This window comes from Pocillopora damicornis, chromosome 4 (assembly GCF_964200805.1).
Source record: "Pocillopora damicornis chromosome 4, jaPocDami1.2, whole genome shotgun sequence".
Classification (NCBI taxonomy): Eukaryota; Metazoa; Cnidaria; class Anthozoa; order Scleractinia; family Pocilloporidae; genus Pocillopora; species Pocillopora damicornis.
Window position 1 is genome coordinate 7,015,630 of NC_142673.1, and position 15,046 is coordinate 7,030,675.

Consider the following 15,046-nt stretch of genomic DNA (forward strand, 5'->3'; position numbering starts at 1 on the left):
AACGAAATATAAGACAAATTGAAGAAGATGACAGGAACACACACCTCTCCTGGTTGAACTTTAGTCCACTTCGAGTCTGGCCCCTTCGAGTCCGACAGCGATACTGTGTACTACAGCGGGAAAAAGGAACATTTACAGAGAGGTCAAAATGCAGCCTCCGTAACATTTATGAGTTGAATTCGGAAAAAAAAGCTTGATTGCACCATAAACTATGAATAAACATTATAATTCTTACCTCTGTGTGATTATTTATGAGATTAAACGGTGTGAATTCCACAATCTTGGTTAAACTGAAGTAGGATAAGGTTGTCTGCATACCGATCTGCAAATGATTGTGACATTTGGAAGATAATCGGAACTTTACTGTGTGCTTGAGTTAGACAGCAAGAATTAGAGGTTTGATGTTTCACTTCCAACTTTTCCGCAATATATGAAAATACCAAGAATCAAAGAAAATAACAACTTCCTTTGTTCAAGTACTAAAGCTTTTTCAAATACCTCATACAATTTCCCACTCTTCGTGATTTTTAGCGCTCCTCCACTGCCTGCCGCGTCCAGAGAAAATTTAGTGGACCAATCAGATTCAGCAAGACGAACAAAGGCCTGCCAAATACCATTAAATTAGAGAAATTATGACAACTGTTACCATTTAAACATGGATCACAAAAGAAAAAGTACAAGTCACAGCAAGGGATGACGCGACTGTGGGTAGAAGTAAAATAGAACGAAAACTGAATTCTCACCACTCCTTTTCCTCGGTGAGAAAACATGACTGGCTCGGTCAAGGAAACGGGATGAGGCATAACAGTCTCGTTATCAGGCGCCTAAAAACAGGAAATAAATCAACTCGTTATTTACCAAGTTTAAGAGAGAAACAATGGACAGTTATGATTGTCTCAAGTCAAATACTGGACTACCCTCAAGGCAAAAACAGATCAGTGGCTAGCTATTCAGAGATGGTATGAACACTACCTTACGGGTAGCAAACCACGCATGCTTCCTGGACGATTCTTAAACTAAATCTGTTCATTTTGTTGTTCAAAAGGCTATTTCCGTATTGCCCAGTGCCTCTGCTTGCAACGACGCTAAGAGCAAAGCCTTTGATATGAAAATGTTTTTTTTGTTGGTAACTCATTTTTATAACAAAGGTTTTGCACTTGACCAAGTTTCCAAAGTGACGATTTAAGGAACTCAGAAATGGCCCACTGATCAAAGCCAATCTCGACCTCCCGTATTGCAGAAGAACTCTGGGGGTCGAGACTGGATTGAAGCAAGCTGGATAGCTGGGTAAAGAGAAAAACTGTCTCTCTGAGAGTAGCGGAGATAAAAGCCGTTTACTTTGTGGAGCTATCAGAATGCCTCCCTCTACCCAAAGTATCAAAGTATACCAGCGAATTGAAGATGTTCTCCTACCTTGTATTCCAGATAAAGTCCAGTTTTGTTGACCATCCAGTAAGGGCAGTACAAGGTAATGCTCATTGTCCCATCAAATCTGGCTAATACTCCCAGTCTCTGTAATAAGTAAGCAACACAAATATGGAATAGATATAGCGCTTAGATGCTTGGAAGTGAAATGGGTAGACATCAGTGAGAAGAACTTGCTTTACCTTCATCAGCTACAGTCAAGCAACCTGATCTTCTCAAATTGGCAATCGAACAGTAGAAACAAATTCTAAATATGCTCCCAAACTGAAGATTTCAATCAACACCAAATTAACTCTTTACTCGGTAATCTTAAAGTTTAATTTTCCCTCGTGTTACTAAGGCTACCAATATTTAGGTAATAATCAAAAGCATTTCCTGGTTGGGTTAAAATAGTGTTTTTGAGATTTACGATTTTCCTATGCACTGTTCGGATCACGTAGTTTTTGCTCAAGAATAAAGTTTTCCGGCCGCCATTTTAAAGATGGCTCTATTCCATCAACTCTTACCAAGTGCTTTCCATAACCTGCCACTTGAGTTGATTCCAAGGTAAATGTTGTGAGTTCGTCCATTCCCTTGAGAAGTTCAACCTGGCCTTTCCACATGCTCCCTTGATAATTGTCAATCTAAAGGTTAAAAATTATATTTACCTCAGACTTCACCCTAAGAACATCAACAGTGACAGTGGAAAGGGAATATCAGAAGCATGGACGCTAAGCATTAAGAAACACGACAACAGGTGACCTATAAGACAGCAGAACGCTAAAGAAGAACATGCACAAATAACAGGAGGTTCAAAATTGCCCAATCAAAGCGAAACGTAATATTTCGTACGGTCGGATGCGTAATTAGTCGACCTGATCAACAGATGAAGACAGTATGCAGTCAAAAACGTCGCAATCCACATCGGAAGTGATTACATGTATAGCTTTTTTACTGTATGGAAAAAATGTAATTTACCATAAAGGGCATCTAATTAGCTTGCTATATTACGCCCTTCTCCATTTTCTTTATCTTGTTGTAATTATTGTGCAAGGTTGTGATTGTTGAAAAGGAGGAAATAATATAATATAATAGAAGTGATAACATTGTGAAACAAACGATGATGCTTTGAAATAAAAAGCGGGTAAAAATTTCTATTTGATAATTAGATTTCAGGCTTGACAACTATCTGCTGTTCGGGAAATGAGCCAGTGGGAGAGATGAAGACCTGACTGGAAAGATGGGTGTAAATTGAGTCTGACTGTTAAAGAAATAAGGAAGGAATTACGTCTCCTCTTCACTTCTTTCAGCATATGGTTTCACTAATTGGCCATTTCGGAGGCAAATAATGTCAATTACATACTACAGTTACCTGAATGTAAAGATTGACTTTTCGATGAAGACTGACGGAAAACAAAGGCCATTTGTCGCCACCTTTAAGTTCAACAAGAGGCGTTCCCTAAAAATGCAGAGCAAGCGTATAAACATCAAGAAACTAACGGTTAAACGATCGCTTAAAACCAACGTCTTCGATACCACAAATTGATCAATTCAAGATTTTCCTGAAACCTTGCACACATGAAGAGAGATTTGTAGTCTTCATGGTTTAAATTCATGACACGTAAAATGCTGTTTAAGGTATACGTGATGCGTTATTTTTTCTAAAACTCGTGCGTGAAACGGGATCCCCCTTTGCTACCCTCTGAAGAAGGCTTGTTTCCGAACCTTTGATCGCAATTTTGCACCCGCGTCTCCGGCATATTATTCCTAACCCTTGATAGATTAAAAACAAATAGATTACCTGTTGTCTTGCGCCTATTCAGTGATAGATCACAGACGACGTCCAAATGTGTGACACACTCAACTCACTTGACATAATTTGAGATAATCTGGGTTTATCAGGTGAGTTGATAATGTAAATTAGCCAACTTTCAGAGTTTCTGAATCCACGGTGGCCAATTCACGTTAGCAACTCAGATCATAAAGCCAGATTGTCTTGTTATACCCACCAACTGACGCAGCACAACAGTTTCTCTATAGACTTATCCCCTTATAATCACCTGAAATAGCCATTGGTTCACCAGAACAATACACCGTAGGTTTCTGACCAATCCGAGCGTGCTTATTACTTTTGTTACTGTGTCAGTCACATTCTGCTTACCGGTGTACTGTAGAGAATATTATATGGCAAGTAGTTATGTAGAACAGCCGTTGGGTAGATGTGTAAGACGTAGTTTGGCGCATGCTCCAAGGATCCATGAACTGCACTGTACGACACTTGTTCACAATCAACCTGTAAAAGAATTGTTCACATTCAACTTCATATATAGAACCTTCTTGCAACAGAGTACAGTTTGATGTTAAATCATTAACAAGTCAAAGCCTTTGCTCGTCTAAAAACAGATCTTTCTCCTTCATAATGAGCGGAAATAAAAACCGCTCAATATTTAACTGAACAGTTAAACAGTATACCTATGATAAACGTCTTTTATCATAGCTCTCAATTACAACAAGCCTCAATTACTACGCACTTCGCGCTTAGGCCATAAATCGAAGCGAAAAAACCAATTCCGTAACTTGCGGTACAGACCTCGAATTCAGTTAGTAAGAGGTATTTATTTTGCAATCTTAAATAGTTTTATTAACACATAATTAATTAATGCACAATTTTCGAAAATACAATAATTTTTTTTACAAATTACTTTCGACGCTGAAGTTCCTCTAAAGTAGCTTACCGCGATATGAAAAGGTGGTCCCTCGCCTCCCGGGGGTGGACACTGAACTGAAGAATACCCCTCAGATGCCAACTTGTTCCACAACAGCGGTGTCGTACTTGCTCCATACCTTAAGATAAAGAACAACAACAAAAACAAAAAATCACAAAGAAATAAAACAAAAGAACATATATCAGAAACAAAGAAGTTTCGATTTAAACCTTGTCCTTTTTGTCCTCAAGTCAGAAAGTGTTTTCATTACATTTTACAGATTGATGTAAAACCAAATTCTTGTAACAAATATGTACCAGCTAAGGGGGAAAATTAACGATCAGATTTTGGGAGTTAAAAGGGTAACTGGAGAATCGACGTCACGTAAAACCTGGCAAAATTGCTTCTTATTGCAGTTTCGTAGCAGTAGCATCTCGCCACAAAACAACTGTCTCTATATTCCCGAACGCCAATGGGGCATAATCCCAAAAAAATAATTCTAATGAAGTACCAATGAACTGATCGCAGTTGTCATTGTCAAAGCACAGATCACAGTAAAATAAACAAACCCGAATCCCGCAGGTCTAAGATAAAGTGCAGCCCTATGAGCCAATATTAGGGGAACACTGAACACACTGTCCGGTTGAATTGTTGTAACACGGGACAACTGATCTTCCTTCCTACACAGTAAGTCCACTGAGATCGGGAAGTGGTTGTTGACCTGTGTTAAAAAGCGTTGTGTTATGAAGGCAACATTAAACCAAACTTTGTTGCTAGTTTTGTTTTGCTTTGTTACTTTTTCCACGCTACACGTACCTGGCAAGTTAAAAGCATTTATTTTTTAAAATCCACTCTGAACCACGGATAATCACAATCAATGTCAGTATCTGAGCACCTACTACGCACCTACCCTTCCCCTAAACACAACGACAGCCAACTAATGAGAAAGGTTTATGTCAGGTTAGGGTAGGGGCACGTGCGCAGTTGCTGATATAGATCTGATAAGTTCTGCGTACTGACCTGTAAGGGTGATCTGATAGTTACTATCTTCTGGCCGTCTCCAGTTTCCACTTGAATCACAACTGATACAATCAATCCAGAAAGGAGCTGTAAAGAAAAGCACGTGTTACTTTAATTTTTGATTGCTCTGTCGTTCATTTCAACTCAGTTTTCATTCAGAAGTTGGCGATTAACGGTTCAGAGAGCAATCAAAGCTCCAAAAAGAAAAACAAAAGTTTGTAAGCAAAAAAAAAAGTACTCAGTCAAAAACAAAGAAATAACAGGAAGACTCCGTTAACAAAAGTTGACGAAAAACTTAGACAGCATAAAGACACTGACCTTATACACAAATAGGAAAGGATCTAGGTCAGTATTTGAACAACTGCCCACCTAACCCTCCAGTAACCCAACAACAGTCAACAGACATCAAGTTAGGCTGTTAGGGTTAATGTTGGATCAGGGGAGGGCTATATGCACAGCTGTACAGATACTAACATTGACCAATAAGAAATATAATTTATAGGGTTATCAATATACCAGTATTTCTGAAACAGAGACGAGTGATTAGCGTTGAAAGCCAGAATTGAGCCCACAGAAGAGTCGAGAAAGCTAAAGTCGTTTATAAAATCACGTTTCCCATTAGAGAGCCGTTAATTTAGGGTACTTGCCCTTCACCTTATTTGAGTCAAGATCCGTTATCAGGATCATTTCGTTTATGGTGCTCATTGCTGGTAATAAAACGATCATATCTATAAACTGAAATGTAAGAATACTAACTAAGCATGAAGAGAATTCAAAAGCAATTTTCAACTGAGTGTCAAAAGGCATCTAAGATTACTTTAGTTTTGCTCTACTTTGGTCTCTGGTCCGTTTCGAAAACTTACATTCTTAACTGATGAGACGCAAAACAGTACTAAAACCCAACCGCAACTTTGTCATTTTGTATTTTCCCATGTATTTTTCATCACTGGTTTTTGATGACAATCAATTGAAATGTGCCCTAAAGTGATTTATTTCAATTAGACTCAATTATTACATTATTCATTAATCTTAACATAAATTTCTCTTATTTCATCAGAACATCACCTCCAGACATAATTAAAGCAAGAAACGAGGTCAATATTACTACATCATGACACGGTTTTGGTTAAACAACGACGTTAGAATTCATTTTCTGTAAATCCAATAACTAGACACTGATCACCGTAACGTTGGCTGGAAAAATCTGGTGGAAAGTTACCTCAATCATACTTGACAGGAAAAAAAAAAGTATTTATCTCACTTTTAATACTTTACAAACATCTCTGAGGTGTTTCTAGCCTACTACAACTGATAATTATGTACAGTAAGATTTGAAAAAGAAAAAAATATGAGCTGTGTTTCAAAAATTTAAATTAATTGAGGTGGTACATCGGCTGATCAGTTAAATCCAGTTAGGCCGGAGAACAACAATATTTGAGTGGCTTGGTGAAGCAGAAAGCCAACTTACTTGATCCAACATTTACATAAAATGTGCATTTGGATCAACTGTTCTAAGAACTGTTTTAGTTACCAGTTCCACATTTAAGACGACGGAAATTGTTCTTTGTTCAATCAACAAAAAGGGTATCAGTATACAAAATTATATTTTATTGTTTATACCTATTCTTATTATACTTAATTATAATTTATTTTTGCCTGTCATCGTTTATTTGTTCTTACCTTTTTTGGGACGACATTTTGCAAGATAACTCTTGCTTGTTTGATTGAGACAGGTTTCATCTCATGATAGCCTTGCACCTAATGATTTCAAAACAAGATTCAAGTCAGGGTTTCTTAGGATTCCAAGTTTTGTGATTTTTTGGGCACTGCAGACAGACGAAATAAATCTTATCCTGGGAAATCTTTGTAACTGCTGCTGAAAAGCTGGTTCTTTACTTGGAAGAACCTCCCCGCAAAATATGTCTACAACCACCAGCACCATACAAAAGATTTAATCACATTTACACGACAAAAGACGCATGACTAACGTCGACTGATTCTTACACCAAACACCATCACGCCAAAATTGAGCAATCAGTTCACACGAACCACACTGACACTTGACTGTAATAATGACTGCCGCTAAGGTTATTGAAACATTAGTTACTGCTAGCGACAACAGTTTTTCTATGGACTACTCAAACCCGGACGATCAGACTACACGATCAGCTGTTACTCCTGGTTTCAAACCATTCCCTATCCCAGTTTCTTTTAGCGAAAATACACATCCACTACATCTGGAAGTTTGAGCCTAATGGCTGTTCTCACCTCAACACCAATACTAGGCCCCCCTCCTCCGGAAGTACTATTTGCTCTTTCGTATCGGCTGGTTCTCTTGTGAATTCCTTTGGCAAAGCGTAGGGAAAGGCTTTGACCTGGAAGCATTGTAACCATGCCATCTTGATCAGCTCCACTTGCAATCTATCGTAACACAAATACAATGTATCCTGAGTACAGCTGAAGCGAAACCAAAGTTATCACAACGTCCAATCAGAAGAAAGGAAAATATCTCCAAGAGCCAATGAGAACTCCAAGTAAAAACAACCAAACTGCCTAAAGCGCGGGAAAACGCGGGCGACTAATTCATGGTTGGTTTTAGTTTTGCATCTGATATTTTTACAGAGTGACGTCAGTTTTCTGGACAGAACAAAGTAACGCAATCTCTGAATTGAAAATTGCTCTAAAGCAAACCTTGATATGGCTCCTTTCACATAACACGCGTTCAGTGGCTATAACCTTTCTTCACTTTAAAGAAAACTAGGACGGGATTTCTTTGACGTCCTCTTAACAGACGAGTATACAAACTATTTTGATCGAACACAAACGGGACCCCGATAGTATCCGCTAAGAAAAGGTTTCTTTTTGAAACTGAACTTGTTTAATATTCACGATTTTTTATCCTGACTTGCAGCATCTATCAAATTCCGCCTCAAAGAAAGAGGAAAAAGAAGATTCAGGAATTTTGGAGCCAAGAAAAGTACGATGACAACATACCATAAGCTGTTTTCCCGGACGAAGTTTCACTTCTATTCCAAGCTAACAAGAATCAAAACATGACTGTTAGTGATATCGCTGGAAAATTGCATAAAAAAGAAGCTGTTGATAACAAACCTCATTCCATATCTGATAGGGGGGAACGTCTTCAATGGCTATCACTCTTGTACCCTTCAGAGTAACAGCCTCTTTGAAAGCCTACAGACATGAACAGGTATTTCAATATTTGTAACAGAATTAATTTAATAGTGAATTTTCTTTCAGGCCTCATTCATACCACTACTCACTACTGTTATAAATGTTGTTGTAGTCTGCAACTCTGCCATGCTTTGGGATGTCACGCAACGATTTCCCCAAACTAAAGGCCAATCTCTCGCGGGGGGGGAGGGGGAAGGGAGGGTTGCGTGACATGCGTGACATACCAAAGACAGCTTGGAAGGAGGCTTCAGTCATTTTTGTTATCTTTAAAGTCGTGATTGTTTTCATTCTGCTCATTATCAGTATCATAATCGTTACTGTGGCAGTTATTTTTATCACTATCATCATCCTGCTAGTTTTGTACTGACCGCTCCGAGTTTAGTGAAGGTGTCCAGACATGTTTTTGTTACAGTAAGCTGTAATTCATCCTTTGATCGAACTGCCATAGTCATGGCTGCCTCTGAATTGTCATCCAAACTGCTTTTTTCATCTCCACCATTTGCTAAAGATAGCTACGGTGAAAAAAAGGAAAAAATTTGTAACTTGTGGAAAAAGTGTGAGTTTTACAAGGATTTGCCTGTCCTTCGCTACGAGAATTTACTCACGTCAAAATTAACTTCCCAATGTCGATAAGTGCCGTTTTCATTCTCCACCGGCTCAATAAGAGGTTCCCATTCAGACACACTTTCGTTGAAATAGTTTCCAATGACGCCGACTCGAGCATAGACTGACAACTGAAATAAATAAGAAACGCCAAGTCACATAAACCAGCCAAGGGACTATTCCGACCGAGCTTTGTCTCGGTTTCTGTAGCATAAGACTAGTAGGAGTACCGTCATTGCTACACCCCATGAATGGGATTCTTGTCCATCGCAGGCTATCCCCTCTCAGCATTTCTAAAGGTTTCGCTGAGAATTCGTTAGTATCCTTTTACGCTCTTGAGAGGAAAAGCACCGTGAGAGTCACTTGTCACGACCAGAAACACAACTTTGTGACCAAGGGTTTGTTTCTTGAAAGTTCGGGTAACTAAACGGACCCGAAGCCACATCTTAAAATCAAAATTTAAATAGAGAAGCAGGTTCTGGTACCCTTACTAATCCAGTTTGTTTTTAGCTGATATTTTTATTGTGTAACTTTCAAAACTATTGAAAACCCTATCTTAAATGAAAACAGAACAGCTTGGTCCTGGTAACTTAACGGACCTGTAAAGCTGTTTTTTTTTCATTTAAGATGGGGATTTCAAAAGTTTTAAAAATTATGGTACTAAACTATCAGCTAAAGAAACGAATTGTACTTGTTGGGGTGACAGAACCTGCTTCTCTATGCTTCAGATTTTTATTTTAAAATTTGGCTTCGGGCTGGGGACTTTCGAGAAAAGGGCTCCAAGGTCCCCACTTCTGGATTTTTTAACACAGAATCAAGTGCACCAGCCATTAAGGAGACGGGTCCCAAACAAAATAAAAGGGAACAACGAAAAGTAAACAAAAATAATGATATCAACAACAAAACGCAAAAATACAGCACAGGCGTAGTAAACTAACCCAATTCTCCACAGAAATCTCATCAAACTTGATAACGAGAAAAAGCCTTTTACTATTACTCGAAAAAGTTGAAAGGGATATTAAGATTCAAAAGCCGCTTTTACTGATAAAATATTCACATGAAAATGAACCATTGTCTTTCAAAAAATAATTGCTACAGAAAACGTTATAAATTTTTTTACTTACTGCCGAAGACCAGTTCCGAACTTCTCCTTCGATGGATCCATCAACGGAAAGCAATGGAATCACTTGGCTGCCAAACAAACCTTCCAGCTTGATGTCAAGTCCTTCCATTTTAAAAACCAACTGAGAAAGAAAATAAAAATTTGAATTATTGTTATGAATGGAAAATTAATCTCTGGTGGCCCCTAAAAATATCAGGATGACTGATCTTGATCTAAAATGTTTCTTGTAGCGGGGGCGCAGCTAAGATTTTTTTTTAGGAGCGGGGATGGGAAGTTATTGATTTCCGCACGTCGTAGGTAAACTGTCTTTTACCGCTTCTCTTCCTTGTGTATCAGCGGACTCGCATTATTAACGGCAACAGCGATGGACCAATAGTGTACCTAGCATTGGAAAGATTTATGCCGGGCAGATTCTTCGGATTCGCTTGTTTTCTCAAATCTGAATCATGAGATTTGTATTTGCTTGACCTACTGCAAAATTGTGTCTAAAAGAAGGGGGAGGAAGTCACAGGCACCCCAAGAAACCCCTAAGCCACGCCCTTGTAAACTTACCAATTCTGTTTCATGGTTACCAGCCTCGTTGGCATTAACATGGTTGGGAGGCTTCTCCTCACCTAGAGATAAAGGATACAATATTTTTCCTGTAGGTCAATCGCAAAGGATAACAACAGACCATCCCAAGACAATTCATAACAGATCGTTAGCTCATCATGAAGAAGCTAAGACAAACATTCCAAAACGTACTTCCAACTTGAACCTCTTTGGGTAAAAGTCTGAGATGATACAAAGAATCCCACGTCTCATCTCCATCGTCAAGCTTCACGTGATACATCGGTTCGCTTGGCTCAGAGGCGTCTACCTCCATCACTGTAGAACTGTAGTACCGAGGCTTGTTCTTGAACTTGGCTATGACTCTGGTTCCAGGTTTGATATCTGCCGCCCTTGGCGGCACATCAGGAATCACTCTGCGTGACGCATCTTTCATTTCGTACACAAATTTATCTCCGTCATAGAGATCAACATGCAGCTTTGTTCCTTTGTAGGCAACAAATCCTTTGTAGTAGCGTATTTTGGACGTGTGTGCCCATACCACTGTACCTACGTCTAAAATGCCTTCTGGGACTAAAGAAAGGAAAATAGCAAGGGAACAACTGTCTCATTTACTCAAGCACTGATTCTAGATTTCCACCTTTCTGTATCTAGCACATCGAAAAAACGATTACCCTAGAATTTACGTAGTGTTTTGCGCAGACTACACTAGGTACACTAGAAGTATTTAATGAATATGATTTTATGTCCTCTTCGCGGCAATTATATTATAACCTCTCACTTATGAACAACTCCATCTACCTTGCCTTGTGGTTTTCATAACAGGAAAGAGATTATATACTGCCTGCGAAGCTACTAGAGTCCGTCGATTAATTTTTTGTGGCGTCTCTCTAACCATGACATATAATTTACATTTATTTATCTCCTACATGTGATAATACTGCGAATCTCAAAACAGTAAAAGAGAACAAAGGATATTACCACACGGAACTAATGAGAACTGAAACTAAAGACATGCAAACTGACTGAAGCGAGGGAAAATGCGGGCGACCAAGTTGTAATTGTTTTAGAGCTGAACCTGATTGGTTGAGAAAGTAGCACGTGTTTCCTTGTCCAATCCTATGATGCAGTATAGCAAAACGAAACCAATTCCGCATTACTTTCGAAACTCAATTGAAAATTGTTTTAGAGTCGTAGCCACACGTACCATTGGGTTTCCTTGTCATCAAAATACGGATGTTGTTGACGTTAAAAATCCACGTATCGCCACCATTTAAGAACCTGACACGGTAAATATCCCCTCCTGAATCGTCTAGTGTCCGAATCTGAACGATAAATCCCGCCTCCCAAAAAGCAGTGTCAACTGTAGCAATAACTGTTCTTCCAACAGTAAGAGAAGCTGCATCTGGGATAACATCTGGTACTACCGCCGCACTGTCGTTTACGTCTACGCTGATAATCGCCACTTCACCGATTAACCGTATCACATGTTTCCTGTATGTTTTGCTGGAGACAAAACCTCTCCTGTACATCTCGTCTTTTAATCTGACAAATACGATGGATGACACTTCAATCTGCCCCCTACAAACTACAAAAAAAAAAAAAACTGAGGTAGACTATTACATGCGCATCTTTGATTTTAGATGCACTTGCAAAGCATGAAGTTCATTAAAATTTTTCAAATATTAAACGGCGATCTTCGTTCGCACTGAATCCGATGGGGTTTAGTTCAGTCTCCGGTTATTCGAGCTAATTTCGTAACTTTCCCAACCAACACAGCTGGACTAATGTGAACCTATGCTGACAACAGACATGTAACATAGCTGGAATTATCAGCCACAACTCTTCAAACTTCATACCTCCTGGCTTACTAGTGGTGAGAATACGAATCTGATCTAGAGTATCCCATTGTCCGATGCCATCCAAAAAGTCAATTAAATATGTTTCCTTTCCATTCTCCTCTTTCCTTTCTTTCACTTTTCCTTCGACATGAGATGAATCGTTTGAACGCTTCGCTACCACAGGTGTACCAACAACCAGAGCTTTAGGATCAGGATCTTTGTCCACCACAATAGCGGTAATGTCATTTGGATCATAGGCAGTTGGGAAGCCGCCGTCAAAGTGGACACCAATCATGTTTTCCAAAGCCACGTAAATATATCCCGGATCATACAACTTCATGTTAGTCAAAGCTCTGGCAAGCACCCGTCTCCCAGGAACAAGCTGGTCTTCTGGAACTAAAACGCAAATCACAAACGTGAAAAGTTTACCCCAGCCTTAAAAACACGGGAAAGCTCTCAAGAGTTCTTATTAAGAGTACGGACATCAAGTACGGGCATGCAAGAAATATTTAAAAAACTCACGAAAACTGTCATTCCCTTCACGAATTGTTTTTAAATGCTTACAACTAGATCCCGAAGCCTATATTTAAAAACTTGCACACTCAAATACGGTTTAGACCCTGACGACGATTTTTGACCAAAAACGAATAAACCCAAATTTTAAATTCAAACCTGCTACTAAGTGCCTGAATAATAGGAATTTGGTCTTAGTTTTCGTAGAAGATAAATGTCTCAATCCCAGCCCTCACAAGAGGGGAGTGAGTGTTCTCACCCATAATTTTTTTTATAACAACTTTATTGGGTACGTCTACGGATAGACGCCAAATGGGTTAGTGCAGCGGGACATGGAGTCCCATACGGGGCACTACCCCTCTTAAATCCACCCAACCCAACCCAGGGGAGGACATCCATCACACAGTAATCTCGTGCGTGGGAAATTAACGTCTCCTACCCCAAACCCTGCAGGAGACGGGACCTCCGGCTTAACGTCTTATCCGAGAAGACGAAGCAAGGTGAGTGAAGCGGCTTGCTTAAGGCCACAACGTAGTGCCGCGGCCAGGACTCGAACCCGGGCCGTCCGACCCAGAGTCCAGCGCTCAGACCACTGGACCACTAAACTAAACTAACCCTCTCCACCCCCCCCCCCCCAAAAAAAAAGAAAACCTTTTGGGCTCTATAGAATACTTAAAGGTAAACCTTTACCATAATGTCTTGATCATAGCCGTGATATTCTGAAAGTTCAACATCAATGATATCTAAAAAAAATTACTTTTTATCTATTTTTGGCAATATACAAGGAAATACTGGGCAAAGCATTCCGTTTTTCTTCATCTGAGCAAATAATTTGCACGCAACCTCAGAAACAGGATGGATAACTTTTACTCCGTCAAAAGATGGTTCCTTCATCTAGGCATATAGTACGTTAAATAAACGTAACGTTTGCCTCACCTGGGGATAAATACCATCGATCCTTAGTCGTAATTGGCTTTTCATTCCATAAGTCTACAGCACTTTCAGTTGCCTTCTTTCCGTCTTCTTCCGTCTGGAGAGAAAAAATCGAAAAGGAAGATAATACGAATGATGAAACACGAGCAGACATTCAACTTGACTCTTTCGTATCGGTTAATAAGTCATAAAAACGTTGAATAAGGATTTTTACAGATGGTTCCTTAACCCCTTAACTTCCATGAGTGATCAAGACACAACTTCTCCTTACGTTATCAATACGATATAAAGCAGACAAGTGATGAGAATAAAGAAAAATATCAACAAGGGATTATCAGTCGATCCAATGACAAATTCTCCGAAGAAACATCATAAAAATTGTCTATCAACCAGTAAGGAGATTCAGTAATGAAATCTTGGAAGTGAAAGGGTTAAAAAGGATTTCATAACTCATAGAAACCTTAAAAAAAGCTATTCTTATCAACATGTTCATGAGACACAAAAAACTTCCAAATGCGTTCTTACCAATGGTTCTGTAAGCTACACAAACCTTAGCTGGGGCTAATGACATCAGACACGCTGTTAATGTCCTGATCGTAGGAGGCGACACGTGTATGTAAGCCATTGCTGTTGATACGTCAATATGCATGCTACTGCCTTCTGGTACCGAGCTTACAAAATATATATGCGAAAGCTGAAGAACCTGCAAATGAAAAGGTAAGTAAACTGTTCCAATAACTTGTCAGGGAGAAACATTAATACATGAAGAGCTTACTCTCTGATGTTTTTAAGGCAGAAAGCACGGAGGATCTGAGCTACCCTTTGGGAAAAAACTACGCATTCAGTTAAAGCAAAGAGCGCATTTCGATTGAGTGCGACGGGAACGCAAGAAAAAAGCCTGTGACCAAGTCGCAATTGGCTGAAGTTTTGAATCTGATTAGTTAAGAAAGGAGCGCGACCTTCTGGACCAATCACACAACAAAATAAAGTAAACCAAAGAAACCTTAGATTGATTTGGAAACTCAATTGAAAGTTTCTTCATCAAGGTTGAAAATCCCGGCGCGTAGTTCGCTATTTACAATCGTGACCTACGACTCGAACCCAAGAGCTCTGGGAGGTAAATTGACTCCTCTAGTCACGTTGTCGCACCGCTGATCAATTCA

At 39.3% G+C, this 15,046-nt stretch overlaps 1 protein-coding gene across 12 annotated transcripts in view; it reads right to left on the minus strand.

Annotated features, from left to right (window-relative positions):
- Positions 1-15,046, minus strand: part of LOC113679103 (intermembrane lipid transfer protein VPS13C) — a 115,811-nt gene that overhangs the window by 19,383 nt on the left and 81,382 nt on the right. For all 12 annotated transcript variants that reach the window (XR_016186002.1, XM_089204439.1, XM_089204438.1 and 9 more), the window contains 24 exons: positions 14,434-14,586; positions 13,887-13,980; positions 12,456-12,833; positions 11,804-12,184; positions 10,792-11,169; positions 10,600-10,661; positions 10,049-10,168; positions 8,927-9,055; positions 8,690-8,833; positions 8,241-8,321; positions 8,124-8,165; positions 7,398-7,550; positions 6,810-6,887; positions 5,130-5,216; positions 4,679-4,830; positions 4,140-4,248; positions 3,566-3,697; positions 2,777-2,863; positions 1,932-2,048; positions 1,414-1,512; positions 744-824; positions 499-603; positions 236-322; positions 45-110 (listed from right to left, as the gene is read on the minus strand). Coding sequence is in view for 11 of the 12 variants with exons in the window: in XM_089204439.1 (XP_089060565.1) it covers positions 45-110; positions 236-322; positions 499-603; positions 744-824; positions 1,414-1,512; positions 1,932-2,048; positions 2,777-2,863; positions 3,566-3,697; positions 4,140-4,248; positions 4,679-4,830; positions 5,130-5,216; positions 6,810-6,887; positions 7,398-7,550; positions 8,124-8,165; positions 8,241-8,321; positions 8,690-8,833; positions 8,927-9,055; positions 10,049-10,168; positions 10,600-10,661; positions 10,792-11,169; positions 11,804-12,184; positions 12,456-12,833; positions 13,887-13,980; positions 14,434-14,586 (3,315 nt within the window). In the remaining variant the exon portion in view is untranslated. The remainder of the gene's footprint in view (positions 1-44; positions 111-235; positions 323-498; positions 604-743; positions 825-1,413; positions 1,513-1,931; positions 2,049-2,776; positions 2,864-3,565; positions 3,698-4,139; positions 4,249-4,678; positions 4,831-5,129; positions 5,217-6,809; positions 6,888-7,397; positions 7,551-8,123; positions 8,166-8,240; positions 8,322-8,689; positions 8,834-8,926; positions 9,056-10,048; positions 10,169-10,599; positions 10,662-10,791; positions 11,170-11,803; positions 12,185-12,455; positions 12,834-13,886; positions 13,981-14,433; positions 14,587-15,046) is intronic.